Consider the following 13,751-nt stretch of genomic DNA (forward strand, 5'->3'; position numbering starts at 1 on the left):
GAAACCCTCCAGCCCTGCCGAAACCCTCCAGCCCTGCCGAGCCCCGCAGCCCTGCCGCTCTCCCGGAGGAGCAGCCCCTCGGCGGGGCTCCGGTGCGGGCAGTCCGCCGCCGCGCCGTGAGCCGGGGTTGGTAAGGAGCGTTTTGCTGTGGTTTGTGGGGATGGTTCTGCTGGTTTGTGAGCTCGGATGCCGGAGGAGCAGCGTGTCAGGAGGGAAGGAAAACAGGGAAATAATTAGGGGGATAAGTTTGGCGGCTGAGTGGGAAATCTTTCTGTCGCATCCCGGTGGAGTGTGGAGGTGATGCGCTCTTAGGTGCTTCCTTCCCCTCCAAGGTGGGTTGTCGCGCTGAGTGTCTGCTGGAGCCAGCACCTCAGGGGAACCATAGAAAACATGGAATAGTTTGGGTTGGAAGGGAGCTTGAATCACCTAGTTCCGTCCGTGCTGAGGGCAGGGACACCTTCCACGAGAATAGATTGCTCAGAGCCCCAGCCAGCCTGGCTGTTTTATACACCTGTGCAGGGAAAAGGAGGTCAAGTGCAAGTCTTAGGAAGGCTGTATTCCTGATAGCCAAAACGAGGAGTTTCCAAGGGTTGGGAAGTTCTGTTTGTGTCCCTGCTCCCACAACAGCATCCCCAATATTGGTGGCTGGGAGAAAATTTCATGGAACCAGAGACGCAAATCCCCGTGCACCTTCCTGCCCTAAGATCTTTCTACCTTTTCCTCGAGCCACCCAAAGCCATTCAGTGCTTGCTCTTTAATCCCACTCTTAGTCCTCCCTTTTCTGACAAAACCTGTGTCTCGCAGGTTTGCTTTATCCCCAGCACATCCCAGGCTATGTTTAGGTACCCCTGTGCTGCCTGCCCCTCTCCTTTCTGTCTCTTTCACCATCCCCACTGCCTGGGAGCATCCCTGACCTCCTGGCTGATCCTGCACCAGCTAAACTCCAGCTCAGCTTTCAGAAACCTGAACGTGTCGTTAAATCACCTCCAGGAGAACAGGCAGTCTGTGTTCAGGCTCTGTTTCGGTGAGAGAGAAATCAGATTAAATTTATCTTTTCCTGCGTAGCTGTTCTGATCACCGGGTTTGGGCATAAAAAGTAATGCTCTTGAATCTGTCTTTCAGAATTTGGTTTTTTCCCCCCAAAAAAACTTCTCAGTGAATTCAACAATATTTGGAGAAACTTAGTGTGTGACACTTAGAGTTTAAAAGTAATCTTCAAAATAAACTATCAAAAGTAGAGTTGGAAACAAGTATACTTAAAGGTAATAATCAGGGGAAAAAATCAATTTCTAGCCTGAATCTTCAGTAACTTTGATATTTGACACTATTAGGCATAGTTAACCCAAACCCATGGTTTTAAAGCAAAGATTTTCTTTTTTTTTATGAAAGGCAGAACCAGGATTTTGCTTATTTCCCTTTCTTAGTAACTTTTCTTCAATCTTTCAGTGCTTGGCCTTAGGTTGATTTTATGCGCTGTTTAATATTTGTAAAATAATAATTTCTGAGCACTTTTTGGGTCTCCACTCCCCCCTTCCCCGTGAATATCCACTTTTTTCTGATTCTGTCTCCACGTTGGCAGCGGGCTTTTAGAAAGTTTCGTTTTTGCGTAGTTGCATTTGAACTTTTATCAGATTGTTTTGTTTTTGTTTGTGTGTTTTTATTTTGCTTGAGTACCTGAGTCCCAGAAGATTGTCAGAGTAATGGTCTGCTGAATCCTCCCTTAAAAATCAAGGCATTATAATGGCTCTCTTGCACGAACAGTTGCTTTGCCTGTGATCACTGGGAGGAACAGAAAAAGAAACTGTTATGTTGGTACTTGAATATCTTTCAAAATTACAGTCCAAAGTGCCACAGTAGTGCTGTGACTCAGGCACGTAGAACCGACACAGGGAGCCCAGCACAGAAACCAGAGGTGCTCATCTGGCCAGAAGGGGAGGTGAAACTTGACCTTTTCAATACTTGGGCTACTTTTTAAAATAAAATTTGCCTTTTCCAAACAGAGGAGTTTTGCAACATCTGCTTTTGGGCAATTTTAATAATCTTATTTACCAAATCTTCCCGAAGAGGGATATGTGGACTTCCTTGGCTAGATGGAGCTGTTCCTGTGGAACTGAAGACTCATTTATTTATTTAGCCACAAGAGGAAGACAGGATGAGCAACTGTTGTCACACTCCATTTCTGTTCCCTTAGCAATAGCCTGCACACCTCTACACCCATGTTAATTCAAATATCCCACGTGCTCTTGCAGTAATACTGATTTTATTGATATTCCAGGCCAGGCTGGAATATTAATTCTGATCCCTGGGCAGCCTGATCTAGTGGGTAACATGTGGCAGGGGGGTGAAATTAGATGATCTTTAAGGTTCCTTTCCAACTCAAACCATTCAGTGTTTTTTGGATTTCACTTTTTTCATAATGAAAAGGGATTTTCGTAATGAAAAGGGATTTTCGTAATGAAAAGGTCTCTTCTGTCCTTGAGCAGTACTGTTGATGGGACAAACCAGTGGACGTCAAGGAAGAAGCAGGAAACCAGAGGAGGCACCAAGCGAGATCATGGAGGCAGAAATTGAAGTTCAAAGTAATAAAGAGGAACCCAAAGAGGTGAAGGCCAAAAACCAGAAGCTGACATCAGTCTTTGGTCTGGCAGACTTAAAAAATGGTAATAATGTTGTGCCAGTTCTTCACTGTCATATTTTCTGGTTTTCATCCCTGCTGTTCCATTCGCTGTCCATAGGCCTAATTTTTTCCTATTCTTTATCTCTCCAGTGAGGAATATACAGATAATTCTCATTTTGCCTTGCCAAGTAACCATTGTGAGTTTTTTTTTAGAATGGAATACATGAAGATCTCAGAGCTTTTTCCATATTTAAGTCCTCAAATTGGCCATTGCAGCCAAAAATGCCTTGCTGCTGGCTCTGTCTCTCTCCAAACACTGCTGGATTTGCTAAACCATGGACTAGGCCCTGGTTATTCTCCTCAGCAGGCAGCCTTTGCCTCCTGTTCTATTTTATGTTTAGGTGTGTTATGAGAGGAATGAAAAAGAGGAACTGGGAGAAATTTGAGAATCATTAGCCAGGCTTACTTGGATACTTGAATTTTTCCTGTCAGTTCCCAAACAAAACCAAATGTTGTCTGCTTGATCAGCAGGAGAATAGATTGAACACTTTATCAGGTCTGAGCCTATACACTGAATGTGCACAAGAAGAGTTTGCCACTTTCAAATAGCTTTCACTTTCTTTTCTTGTACCTCTCCCCAGGCCTCACTTCATCTTTTTCTCCCCTGCAGAAGCGATTGGACTGTACAACCTGGGGCAGAGCTGCTGTCTGAACTCCCTGCTCCAAGTGTTCCTCATGAACATACTCTTCACAAGGATACTCCGAAGGTACCTCCTCCTTGACCTCCCTGACAGGTTTCCATTGCTGCACTCTGCTCTCCACTCCTTCTTTTATGTGGGATGTACACTTGAAGGTTTGGATCACTGAGGTGCTCTCAGGATGCTTTTGGTCCCTCAGCAAGGTCTCTGCCTTGTCGTGTCTGTCGTGCACTAACAAAGGCAGAAGTTGCAGTGTTCAGACTTGTTAATCATCTCTGATTCATGTCCTGAACTGACTCTCTTTTCCCTAACAGGATATATATAATTTTTATATATATATATATTTATATATATATATATATAAATTATATATATAATTATATATATATAATTATATATATAATTATATATATATGTATTTATATTTAATATTCTTATCTATATATATTTATATATTATATTTTTATATATTATATATTTTTATATATAATTTATATATATAAAATACATATATACACATATATATACACATATATAATTTTATATATAATAATTATATATAGTAATTATATTTATTCAATATATTTTAAATATATAATATATAATAAATATATATTATCATTCTATATTAAATTGTATATAATATATGAATATATAAGATATATATTCATATAATACTTTATATGTAATAAATAAATAGAAATATATATGATATATGAAAATCTATATATAAAATATATATATAGTTTTATTCCAGGTTTACTCACAGGACTTATAATAAAGGATGTGTCATATGTAGCCATATCCACTATTGATTTTGTCACTTGAAGCATGTATACACAAACATACCCTAATCCCTGGCCTCTGGGCCCTGGCTAACCCCTGACAGAGAAGTTTTGCTGCAGATCATGAATAGCTAGCATTTCTTTGTTGTGCTTGACTGCTGTCCCTGTGTGTTTTGAGGAGGATTTGGGCTTCTGTCTCCCTACTGACCACACTAATAACTGGTTTGATTTGTTTTCAGTTTACTCACTTCACTGCAGATTTAATCATCTAAGTGGATCGTTCCTATTCAGTCCTTTCTTACATGCTCACTGCTGAGCAGAGGAGAAAAGACAAATTTCAGACGTGCAGAAATGATAAGTGTCATAAATGGGCAAGGCTAAATAATGTAGACTGTAGGTTACCACGCTTATTTGAAGAAAGAAAAACCTTTGATCTATAGTAAATGTAGGGAGAATGAAGAGTTTTTGTTGGCATATAGTTGAAATACAAGCATTATGATCTATGTGCCCATGAAATTCTGAGGGCATGTTGAGAATGAGGGCATCAGTGGGTGGGAGGCAAAATGGGTCTGGAACTGGCTGTAACTAATGCTGTTTCTAGAGGCCAGAAAGCACTTGAGGTCCTGCTTGGCTTGTCTCTTGTTCAGGAGCAAGCCAACTTAAAATTTTGGCCTTTTACTTTAGAGCTGTCAGCCTGCACTGTGGGATTCCCTTTCCCATTTCCCTTCTCTTGCTGACAACATTCCCATTCTGGTTCCTCTGGAGCTGCTGTCTCTGCCCTGACCTGTGCTCCTTCGGGTGTGGTGTCTGGCATTTCTCCATGGAGCCTCTCATCACCCCTGGTGTTGCTTCTTCCCCTGCCAGGATCACCGTGCCACCATCTCCTGCTCAGAGGAGGAGCAACGTCCCGTACCAAATGCTCCTGCTGCTGGAGAAGATGCAGTGTGGCAAGTGCAAAGCTGTTGGTCCCACAGACCTGGCTCGCTGCCTGTCAGAGCACAGAGTGGAATGTAAGCAGCCCTGCCTCGTGCCCACCTCTGCCTGCATTATTCCAAGCAGCCCAGACCCCAGCATCTCCTCCAGGAATTTGGAAATGCCAGGAGTCAGATGCACAGTGCTCCTTGTAGCTGCCTCCCAGCTGAGTGCAATGCTGTGTCTTATTTGTGAAGAGAGGAAAAACAAACCCTGCTGGATGTATTTGTCCAAAGGGTGGGAGGACTATCAGACTGCTAGAAGATTCAGCTATGGGTGCTGTGCAGGGCAGAGAGTTCATTGCTTGATTTGTTTTGCTGTACTGGCATCATGATAGTGAAATAGCTGCTGTTACTTATTAGAAGAAAGGGATAGTGTGGAAAAGAGAATGAGTTTGCACAGATCCCCCTCCTGCTCCTTCTTATAAGGGCAGAGAGAAGAATTTGCAGGCTAAATCTCCCAGTGGGTGAAAGTTCTAAAAGAGAGAGGATTTTAATGCATGAGTGACAAGTGGCAATGGGGTGCCAAGAGTGTGTACAATTCACAGGGTATAACCAAATGCCCTTATCTTTGTCATGTAAAAGCCCAAACAACAATTTTCAGAACTGAAAAGGAAGGTGCCCTGACCTTTATGAAAAAGGAACACAACATAAACCCAGTATCCCTGTTTGCATCATTTTCCTCCTGACTCTGAGTGGCTTTGCAGTCAGCCATCTCTCTTCCAGTTAAAGAGAGATAGGGATCAAGGGGTTTAGCCTGTCTGGTGTGTGAGACATGGACAGGCCCTGCTGTCATTTTAATCTCAGCACTCAGGAGCATTTTAGCCTTCCTGGGGCATGAGGGGATGGGGAAAACAGGTCTGTGGAGTAATAAAGGTGAAAAAGAGAACAGAACCTTCCCTGTATTGTTTCCAAGGAGGATTCAAAGGAGATTGCATGGAAGGACATGTGACACAGAAATGATAGGATAAGGGGTTATGGCTTGAAATGTAAACCAGCTTGAGAGCTGGTTTAGATTGAATATTGGGAAGAAATTTTTACTGTGGGATTGGTGAGGCACTGATGCAGGATGCCCAGAGAAGCTGTGGGTGCTGTGTCCCTGCAAGGGTCCAAGGCCAGACTGGAAGCTGTTTGCTGCTCTAGTGGAGGTGTCTTTGCCCCTGGTGGGGGAGTGGAACCAGATGAAGTTTAGGGCTCCTTCCAACCCAAACCATTCTCTGGTGCTATGAAATGCACTTCCCAACTTGGTGAGCCACCTGAGCCCTCCTCTGGTGGGCACTGAGCCTCCTCTTGTCCCTGCATCTGGTGACAAGGACACGACTTTGGCACTGGGTGGTGCAAACACTCCTGTCTTTTCCCACTGCCTGCTCAGCTCAGAAAGAAATTGCAGCTGGTGCCCAGTCTAAGCTCTGTCTCTGCAGGGAGGAGCAAGGGACAAGAAACTGGGTCTAAGGGAAGGATAATGAATCTCCCTTTGCCATTTGTGGGAAATCTGTGCCTGGTGCTGTTCATGATGCTGACTGAGGCTGTGTTTTCTGCTCGTGCAGTGTTTGTGCAGCATGATGCTGCTCAGCTCTTTCTGACTCTCTGGAACTTGTTAAAGAAGCAGATGAAAAAGCCAGAGCTGGTAAGGATGGTGACTGAAATGAACCTTTGCCCCTTATCATGGTTTCCTCTGCTCCTTGAAGAATCCCATTCACTGGCAATAGTCCTAAGTTTTAAAATTATCTATTCTTTCATTGCATCTTTCAGATGGGACAGAGAATCTTTGTTTCATAAGCTTTGACATTTCGAATCATAGTTAAGTTTTGCTCATCCTGCTTCCAGGGCATGCCAGTCTCCATTCTAATGGAAGAGCTGATTAACTGAGAGATTGATCTTTCTGCAGCATTGTATTTAGTTATATTTAATTTCTTTTTCTCCCCAAATTTCTGTAAGCATTTATTGGAATATCTTGACACAGCTTTTCCATTCTTTGAAGTCAACCATGTGCATTTCACTCTAATTAGTCACTGATAGTATGTGATGTGTATAACAGCTCCTCCCATGGGACTGGGAAGAGAAAAGTGACTCTTTCCTGACTGATTGTCACAGTTTTGGTAATACAGAAGACAGGCTCCTGTTGCAGTTTCAAGCAAAACAAAATAATTCTGCATGAAAGCAGATCTTTAACTCTCTGATCTCACAGGCTGTGTCTTTCCCCTCTGTTAGGGAAGGAGTTGTTCTCCTTTAAATTGTGGGAAGTACCCTGTCCTCATAAGTCTTTGTCACATCTTGGTTCCAACCTCAAGGAAATTCAGTATTCAAAGGAATAACCTTGCTTGAAATGTGTGACCACAGGGGCTTTCCCACCCACAGGGAAACAGCTCAGCTGTCTTCTCCATAAACCTTGTTTTAACCTTTTTTTCCACCCCTCCAGGTGGAAGAGCTGCGTGATCTGTACACGATCTGCATACAGGAGCACGTGGCCTGTCAGAAATGCTCTTTTGAAGTAAAAAGCAAAAGCACCATGTTAACCCTTCCACTCCCAGTGCTGGATGCCAATTCTCACAGGCTGAAGACTCTGGTAAGCTTAGCAGCAGCACTTTTTCCTTAGAAGATGATTCCCCTCTGTTCATAGTGGATTTTTCAAATACCAGTGGACCTTATAGTTTCTCTGACCACTTTACACTGTTTCAGCATAAAGGAGCTGCTTTGTAAACCTTTAAATGTTTTAAAAGGCTTTGAAGTAGGTATAAAAGACATTTATACATCAATGCCTTCTTTGTGGAATATGTGTACTTTTATTTTTCCCCAACTGTTGCAATCAGAGCAGCAGCTGGGAGAAATGAGGTACCTTTTGTTTCAGGCTGCAGTCTTTTGTCCTTTGAATAAAACATGCCTTCTGGAACTTTGCTGTTTGCTTGGACCCTCTGAAATAATGTAGAAATAAAAACCCAGCTGAAGGAATTCAGCTGAAAGAAGTCTCTGTCTTCTTAGGAGGATTGTCTGCAATACTTCTTCCGTCCAGAGGAGCTGAATGGACAAAACATGTGTTTCTGTCAACAGTGTGGGAGGAAAACAACGTTTCTGCAGGTAACTGGAGAATTATTTCTCCATGTTTCATATCTAGAACTTCTTTGAGCACTGGGGAGGGTGGGGAAAGGACTCAGCCATAGGAAGTTTAAGAGGAGATCAACAGCTCAGATTGGCCAGGGTGGCAGTGTCAGTGAGATAAGAACCACAGACACTTTTCCTCCTGTGGTCTGATGTCTCAAGGAAGTTGATTTGCCTCCAGTGCTACCAGCATGAGGCTAGAAAAGCACATGAGAAGTGAAGCAGCCCTTGAGGCACCCAAAGCTGGGTGCTGATGACACTAAAGCTGAGAAACTTGGCTATCACAGCTCTGCCTTGTGTGCAGGTGGGCAGCAGGGGCTTGGCATCTGCTGACCCGTGGAACTGGCAAATATTCCCTGGAGAGCTGGCTGCTCTCCATTCTGCACACTCTGGGAGGCAGTGGCTGCTTGCAGCCTGCCTCCCCAGGGTTTGGCCCCAGTTTTCAGCTGCATTATTGATTGCTTTGCAGAGCATGAAGCTCGTCCATCTGCCACAGACCCTGACCTTGCACCTGAAGCGCTTCTGCTTTGAGAGGTCCTCTCGCACGTACAAGCTGAGGCACTACCTGCCATTCCCACAAGAGCTTGATCTCAGGCAAGTCTTGACAGAAAGTCAGTGCCAAGCAGATGAAAGTGAAAAGGTGAGATATTCCTGTTCAAAAAGGGCAGATTTTCTTCTCCTCTCTGCTCCATTCTCAGACAAATTTAAGAGATCGCACCAATACTTATTGTGTACAGGTTCAAAGTACCTGTCTTTAAAAATTTGTGTCTCAAACTTTACCTGTGCCTGGTGTTGTCCCACATCCCATACTTTTAACTGATTTAGCCATTATTCAACATTCTGTGCTCAGATTAAATCACCAAAGGCACCATAACTGGAGCTTCCTGCCTTAAGGACAAAAGCCAGGCTTTGCAGATCTCACCTGTCCAAGACAGGGGAACTCTGTTCTTTGTATTTCCCATGCAGTATTCTTGATATTTTTGGCCACAGACTTTGATACTGTTGGCCACAACAGCTTTGCCAAATAGCTGAGATGGATCTGCCCCACTGTGGGTCTTTTTCTCTTCCTGGGAAATAATAAGAGGACATGTGGCAACAACAGAAGGCACCGCTGCAGGGTTGGCTGTGGTGAACCTCTTTGCTGCCCCTTTGCTTCCTGCTGCCTTTTTCACAATCCTCTGGCCTCCAGCGAGCCTGCCAGCCCATAGCTGATGGGCAAAAAAAATGAGGGTAAGAGCAAAAAAGACAGGATTCTCAAGGCCAATATGATCTTTTTTCCTCACAAAATTCACATCCTTGCTGCCCTGGCTGCTGCTTTTCTACAGTCCCTGGCAGGTGAGAATTGCTGTGCTGGAAGTTGCTCTTTGTGTCTCTTGGCAGGCTACGTGGCAGTACGAGCTCTTTGCCGTGGTGGCTCACTCAGGATCAGCCAGCTGTGGCCATTACTGTGCCTACATTCGGAGCCTCACAGACTGCAAATGGTATTGCTTCAACGATTCTGAGGTGTGCCAGGTGAGCAGATCCAGCCACGTTTCCTTTTTTACCCTCCTGGACACTCCTCCAGCTCTCACCCAGTCTGGCTGGTGCTACAGAAAACCAGGAAGGGAAGCTGAGGCTACAGAGCTTTGTCCACCTCTGCTACAGGATGCTCTGTGCTGAGGGCAGAGTGACTCTCACTTCTGCACCAAGCAAGGCCTCAGGTTCTGTTTTGGGTGGGATTCACATTCTCTGAACCTGAGAGAAGCAGCAAAAAGAATGATCTTTTTAAATGCTTGTCTCATTTTCTGCTCCTGTGTTGTGCCAAAGTAGAATGCAGTGTGGAGGTTGTTTACCCAAAGTGATGGGGCTTTGTTTCCTTGGCTGTGTCCAGACTGTCAGTCAGCAAACAGTAACAAGATTTTGTTAAGTGCTTGTGCAGTTTCAGTTTAGATATAGTGTAATACAGTATAGAATAATATATTATGATAAAGTAATTAATTAGCTTTCTGATACCATGGAGTCCTGCTCATCATTCAGGAGAGAATTACACCAACAGTTTTGTGCATTGCAGAATGCAGAAGCATTCTGAATATTGCAGAATATTCAGGATATTTGCTGAACACCCTACTCGATGCACCCTACATCTGTTTAATCTATACATTTAGAACTGTTTTTCCTCCAAGAGTAAAAGCAATAAACCAATTTACTGAAAGGTGTTCAGTTCCTGGAAGTGCCACTTATACTGCTCTTATGAGAGCTCCTGGGATGGTATCAGAATTTTTCCATCTCTTAAGAGTTTTTACCAGCCTCCTCCAGTGTGTTTTTCTTCTCTAGGTATCATGGGATGATGTTAAATGCACCTATGGACATTCCAACCTCTACTGGTATGTAAATGTGTCCCTGATTTTTTTCCTAATGCTGCTCTGGACTTTGGAATGGGGATAGCAAAGAGAGGGGAGACACACTGCTTTGGGAACATGGTGCCTGGGGTGCAGTTGAGCTGCAGGAGATGTGCCAGTCAGGATCTCTCCATGCTTTTTGTTTTGATGCATCGTAAGAAAACGAGCTCACAGGAGGGAAATAATCTCTCTTAAAAACCACAGCACTGCCAGCAAATCTTGGGAACACTGGAGAGGACCAGCTTAGTTGACCTGAAGCTCAGAAAGCTGAGCAGGAGCAATTCTGGGATGTTACCTGCAACCTAGATCTTCAAACATACCTTGTGATGTGCTTTCTCTTTGCCTCCACAGGACAGAAACAGCCTATCTGTTGTTTTACATGAAAAAGCAGCCTCAGCAGCCCTGGCCAGGAGAATCAGAATGTCTCTGAAAGCTGTGCACTGTCCCTGGAGCTCAGCACCTCTGTGCCAGTGAGGACATGCACTGAAGTTTCACAAGGAAGACATTCTGCACTCAGCAACCTCAGTGAAAAAAGTGCAGCAGACACCCAGCTAGAGAAAGGAACTGTTGCAACTAGAGACCTTTTCTTTCATGTTTTTTTTTTTTTATATTTATGTGACTCTAATGTTCATTTCCTCTTTAAAAGATGGTGAATTCAGTCCTTGTCTCTGCTGCCTTACCATTTTCCTTAGTGCTGATGCCTGGATCCCATTCCAGGGGAAGTGTTTGGCCTGAAAGCCTGTGTGATGCTGCAGGGAGGTGTGTGCTGTGACTGGAGAGCTCTGGGAGCCATACAGAGCCAGAAAGAGCTTGAGATTTACTCTGTCCTTTTAGCACCATGTTTGATGCTGGCAAGCTGGGCAGGAGACCCCAAAAATCACCCCAGAAACAACTGGGGGAAGGATCAGAACCCTTGTGGCACACACTCCTGAAAACCTCCCTGAAAATGAATCACTGCAAGGGCTGAGATGTGTCCAGAAGTGTTTTAAATCAGGAGCTACCGGAGCAGTTCTGATTTCCAAGATGAGTTTGTTTAAATTTCTGCAGGTGATTATTACTTCAACAGGCTTATCAGGCTTTTAGATGCATTTTCTTTCCTGTGGAGGAAAACATTCAGGGCAGCAGAGATTCTGAAGCTGGTTAGTGATTTTGCACAATACAGGCCACACGTGGTGATAAGGGAAGTGAGATGCCTTGATGTGCTTGAATATTTGGGATTTTTGGTTGTGTGGCTTTTAAAACACTCTTGCTGATCCTCTTGGAGCAGCAGTTTGGGATCTGGAAGTACCTTCACCCTAATACACCCTATGACTGTCTTTACAAAGGTGCTGTTTTTGTGGGATTGAGCAATTATGAAACTATATTAAAATTATAAAAAATATATAAAACTATAAAACTAATGTAGATATACTTCCATCTGTGTATAACCTAATTTTGTTTTGGTAATGATGGTGAAGTTCACAAATCATGTCCATTTTCTGAAGGTAAACTGAAAAATCTTAGAGCATAGCTGTGAAATTACTCTTGAATGGTATAGCAGGTATTTATTTTGCTGTATTAGCAAGGTCCATTAATCAGTTCAGCTCTGTATTTGTATTATTTATCCCATGGTAAAAAAATCCCAGTGTATTATTTGCCATCAGGATGAGGAATTTTCAGCCTGTTCACCTTCAGGAATGCATTGCACCCTTTCTAAAGCATCTTGCAATGGGTGAGTAGGAAAACAAAGTTTCTGTTTGCTTTTCCTCTGTGAAGGAACTGAAAAAAGCTGCATTTTTCTCAGCTGAACTGAGAAGTTAATGGGATAAGAGACTATAGAGCTATAACTTGAAATTTAAAACTTTATGTTTATGAAAAATGCCTTAAATGCATCATAACCTTCCAGGGATGTCACCCATCAAGGAAACAATTGCAGAGATAGATTTAAGCTTTTTTCAATCAGTGAAAAAAACCATTTAATTCCAATGAATAGTAATCGGTGGGGTTTTTTTTGAATAAAATATTATGGGATATATCCCTTAAAATCAGTCTTGTGGTTTATTCTTGATCTATTCTTCCTAAACACTGAATGCAGGTCAAGTATTCAAAGAAGAGCTGGTGCTAATATTTATCTCTAAGAGCCATGGTGGCTTGGTTTGAAAAGACAGGTTTGTTTGAAATGGAAAATGTAAAACCCCTCCCTCTAAATTATTGTAATTTTTGAAACTAAGGGGCTGTCAGGCAAAGATATGGGAATAGGAATAACAGTTATTGACCAGGAAAATTAAAAATACAAATGCAATAGTACAAAAAGGAAAACAAACCACTGCCAGAGTGAGAGCAGGAGCTGAGCCCTGTGGGTCAGGGTGGTGGCACAGTCCCATTCCATGGTGGCTCAGCCCTCCTGCAGTGCCAGCTGTGCTTCTGCTGGAGCAGGGATCCTGCACAAGGCTGCAGTTTTCCTCTGGAGCTCCAGGGCTGCTGGAGATGGGCCTGCTCTTCCTCTGGGAATGCAGGGCAGGAGAAAGCTGCTCCTCTGGGAATGCAGGGGGCAGAGGCTGCTGTGCTGTTCCAGGCTCAGATTGTATCCAGGTAGGAATGCTTGGCTCCTGCCCTGGGCGGAGCATCTCCCCATGGATGATGGAATGCAGTGACACTCACTGGCCATGAACAGAAGATAATTAATAATTAATAGCCCATTAACAGAAAATATCTCCTGGAGGGAGGATTGGTTTGTGGAAGAGATAAAGAAAACTGCCCCATGAACAGCAGAGAACTGCCCCACCTCTGACAGAGGGCAATGGAATACCCCCAAACCATATTTTACACCTCAGGACACAGGGAAAACCAGCTAAACCTGGTCACTTCACCCTTGTGCTGGAGGCACAGTGAGTTTGTTTTCAGGTTTGCTGTCCCGTGAAAGCTTTGACTGCTTCCACACAGAGATGGGAGAGTGGGAGGGTGAGCAAACTGCAGTAGAGAAACTCCGATTTAAAAACTGTCTGAGCTGCTCCTGCAAAAAAACCACCTTGGCTGCCCCTGTGTCCACAGCAAAGCCCAGCCTTGTGCTGCATAAACTGCCCAAGGAGCTATTTTCATCCCAGGAGGACCCTTTCAGCCCAGTGCCTGGGGTCAGTGCTGGTGTGCCCCGGAGCTGCTGATGTAAAACAGCTCCTGGCGTTTCTGCCAGGAACACTTTTCTACCAAAAATCTGCTGCAAAGGAGCT

The 13,751-nt window shown here is 43.8% G+C and overlaps 1 protein-coding gene across 2 annotated transcripts; it reads left to right on the forward strand.

Annotated features, from left to right (window-relative positions):
- On the forward strand, positions 1–12,572 carry USP18 (ubiquitin specific peptidase 18). 2 transcript variants are annotated; one of them, XM_064421322.1, is made up of 11 exons: positions 1–130; positions 2,484–2,660; positions 3,288–3,384; positions 4,965–5,110; positions 6,619–6,698; positions 7,491–7,637; positions 8,051–8,146; positions 8,637–8,807; positions 9,548–9,679; positions 10,481–10,530; positions 10,897–12,572. In XM_064421322.1, the coding sequence occupies exons 2-11, from the start codon at positions 2,492–2,494 to the stop codon at positions 10,973–10,975; spliced, it is 1,167 nt and encodes a 388-aa protein (XP_064277392.1). In that variant the 5' UTR covers positions 1–130; positions 2,484–2,491; the 3' UTR covers positions 10,976–12,572. The 2 variants fall into 2 exon arrangements, with proteins under 2 accessions (XP_064277392.1, XP_064277393.1); XM_064421323.1 differs by lacking the exon at positions 1–130 and adding an exon at positions 313–332.
- The last annotated feature ends 1,179 nt before the right edge of the window (positions 12,573–13,751 follow it).

Source organism: Passer domesticus, chromosome 5, assembly GCF_036417665.1.
Source record: "Passer domesticus isolate bPasDom1 chromosome 5, bPasDom1.hap1, whole genome shotgun sequence".
In the NCBI taxonomy this organism is placed as follows: domain Eukaryota; kingdom Metazoa; phylum Chordata; class Aves; order Passeriformes; family Passeridae; genus Passer; species Passer domesticus.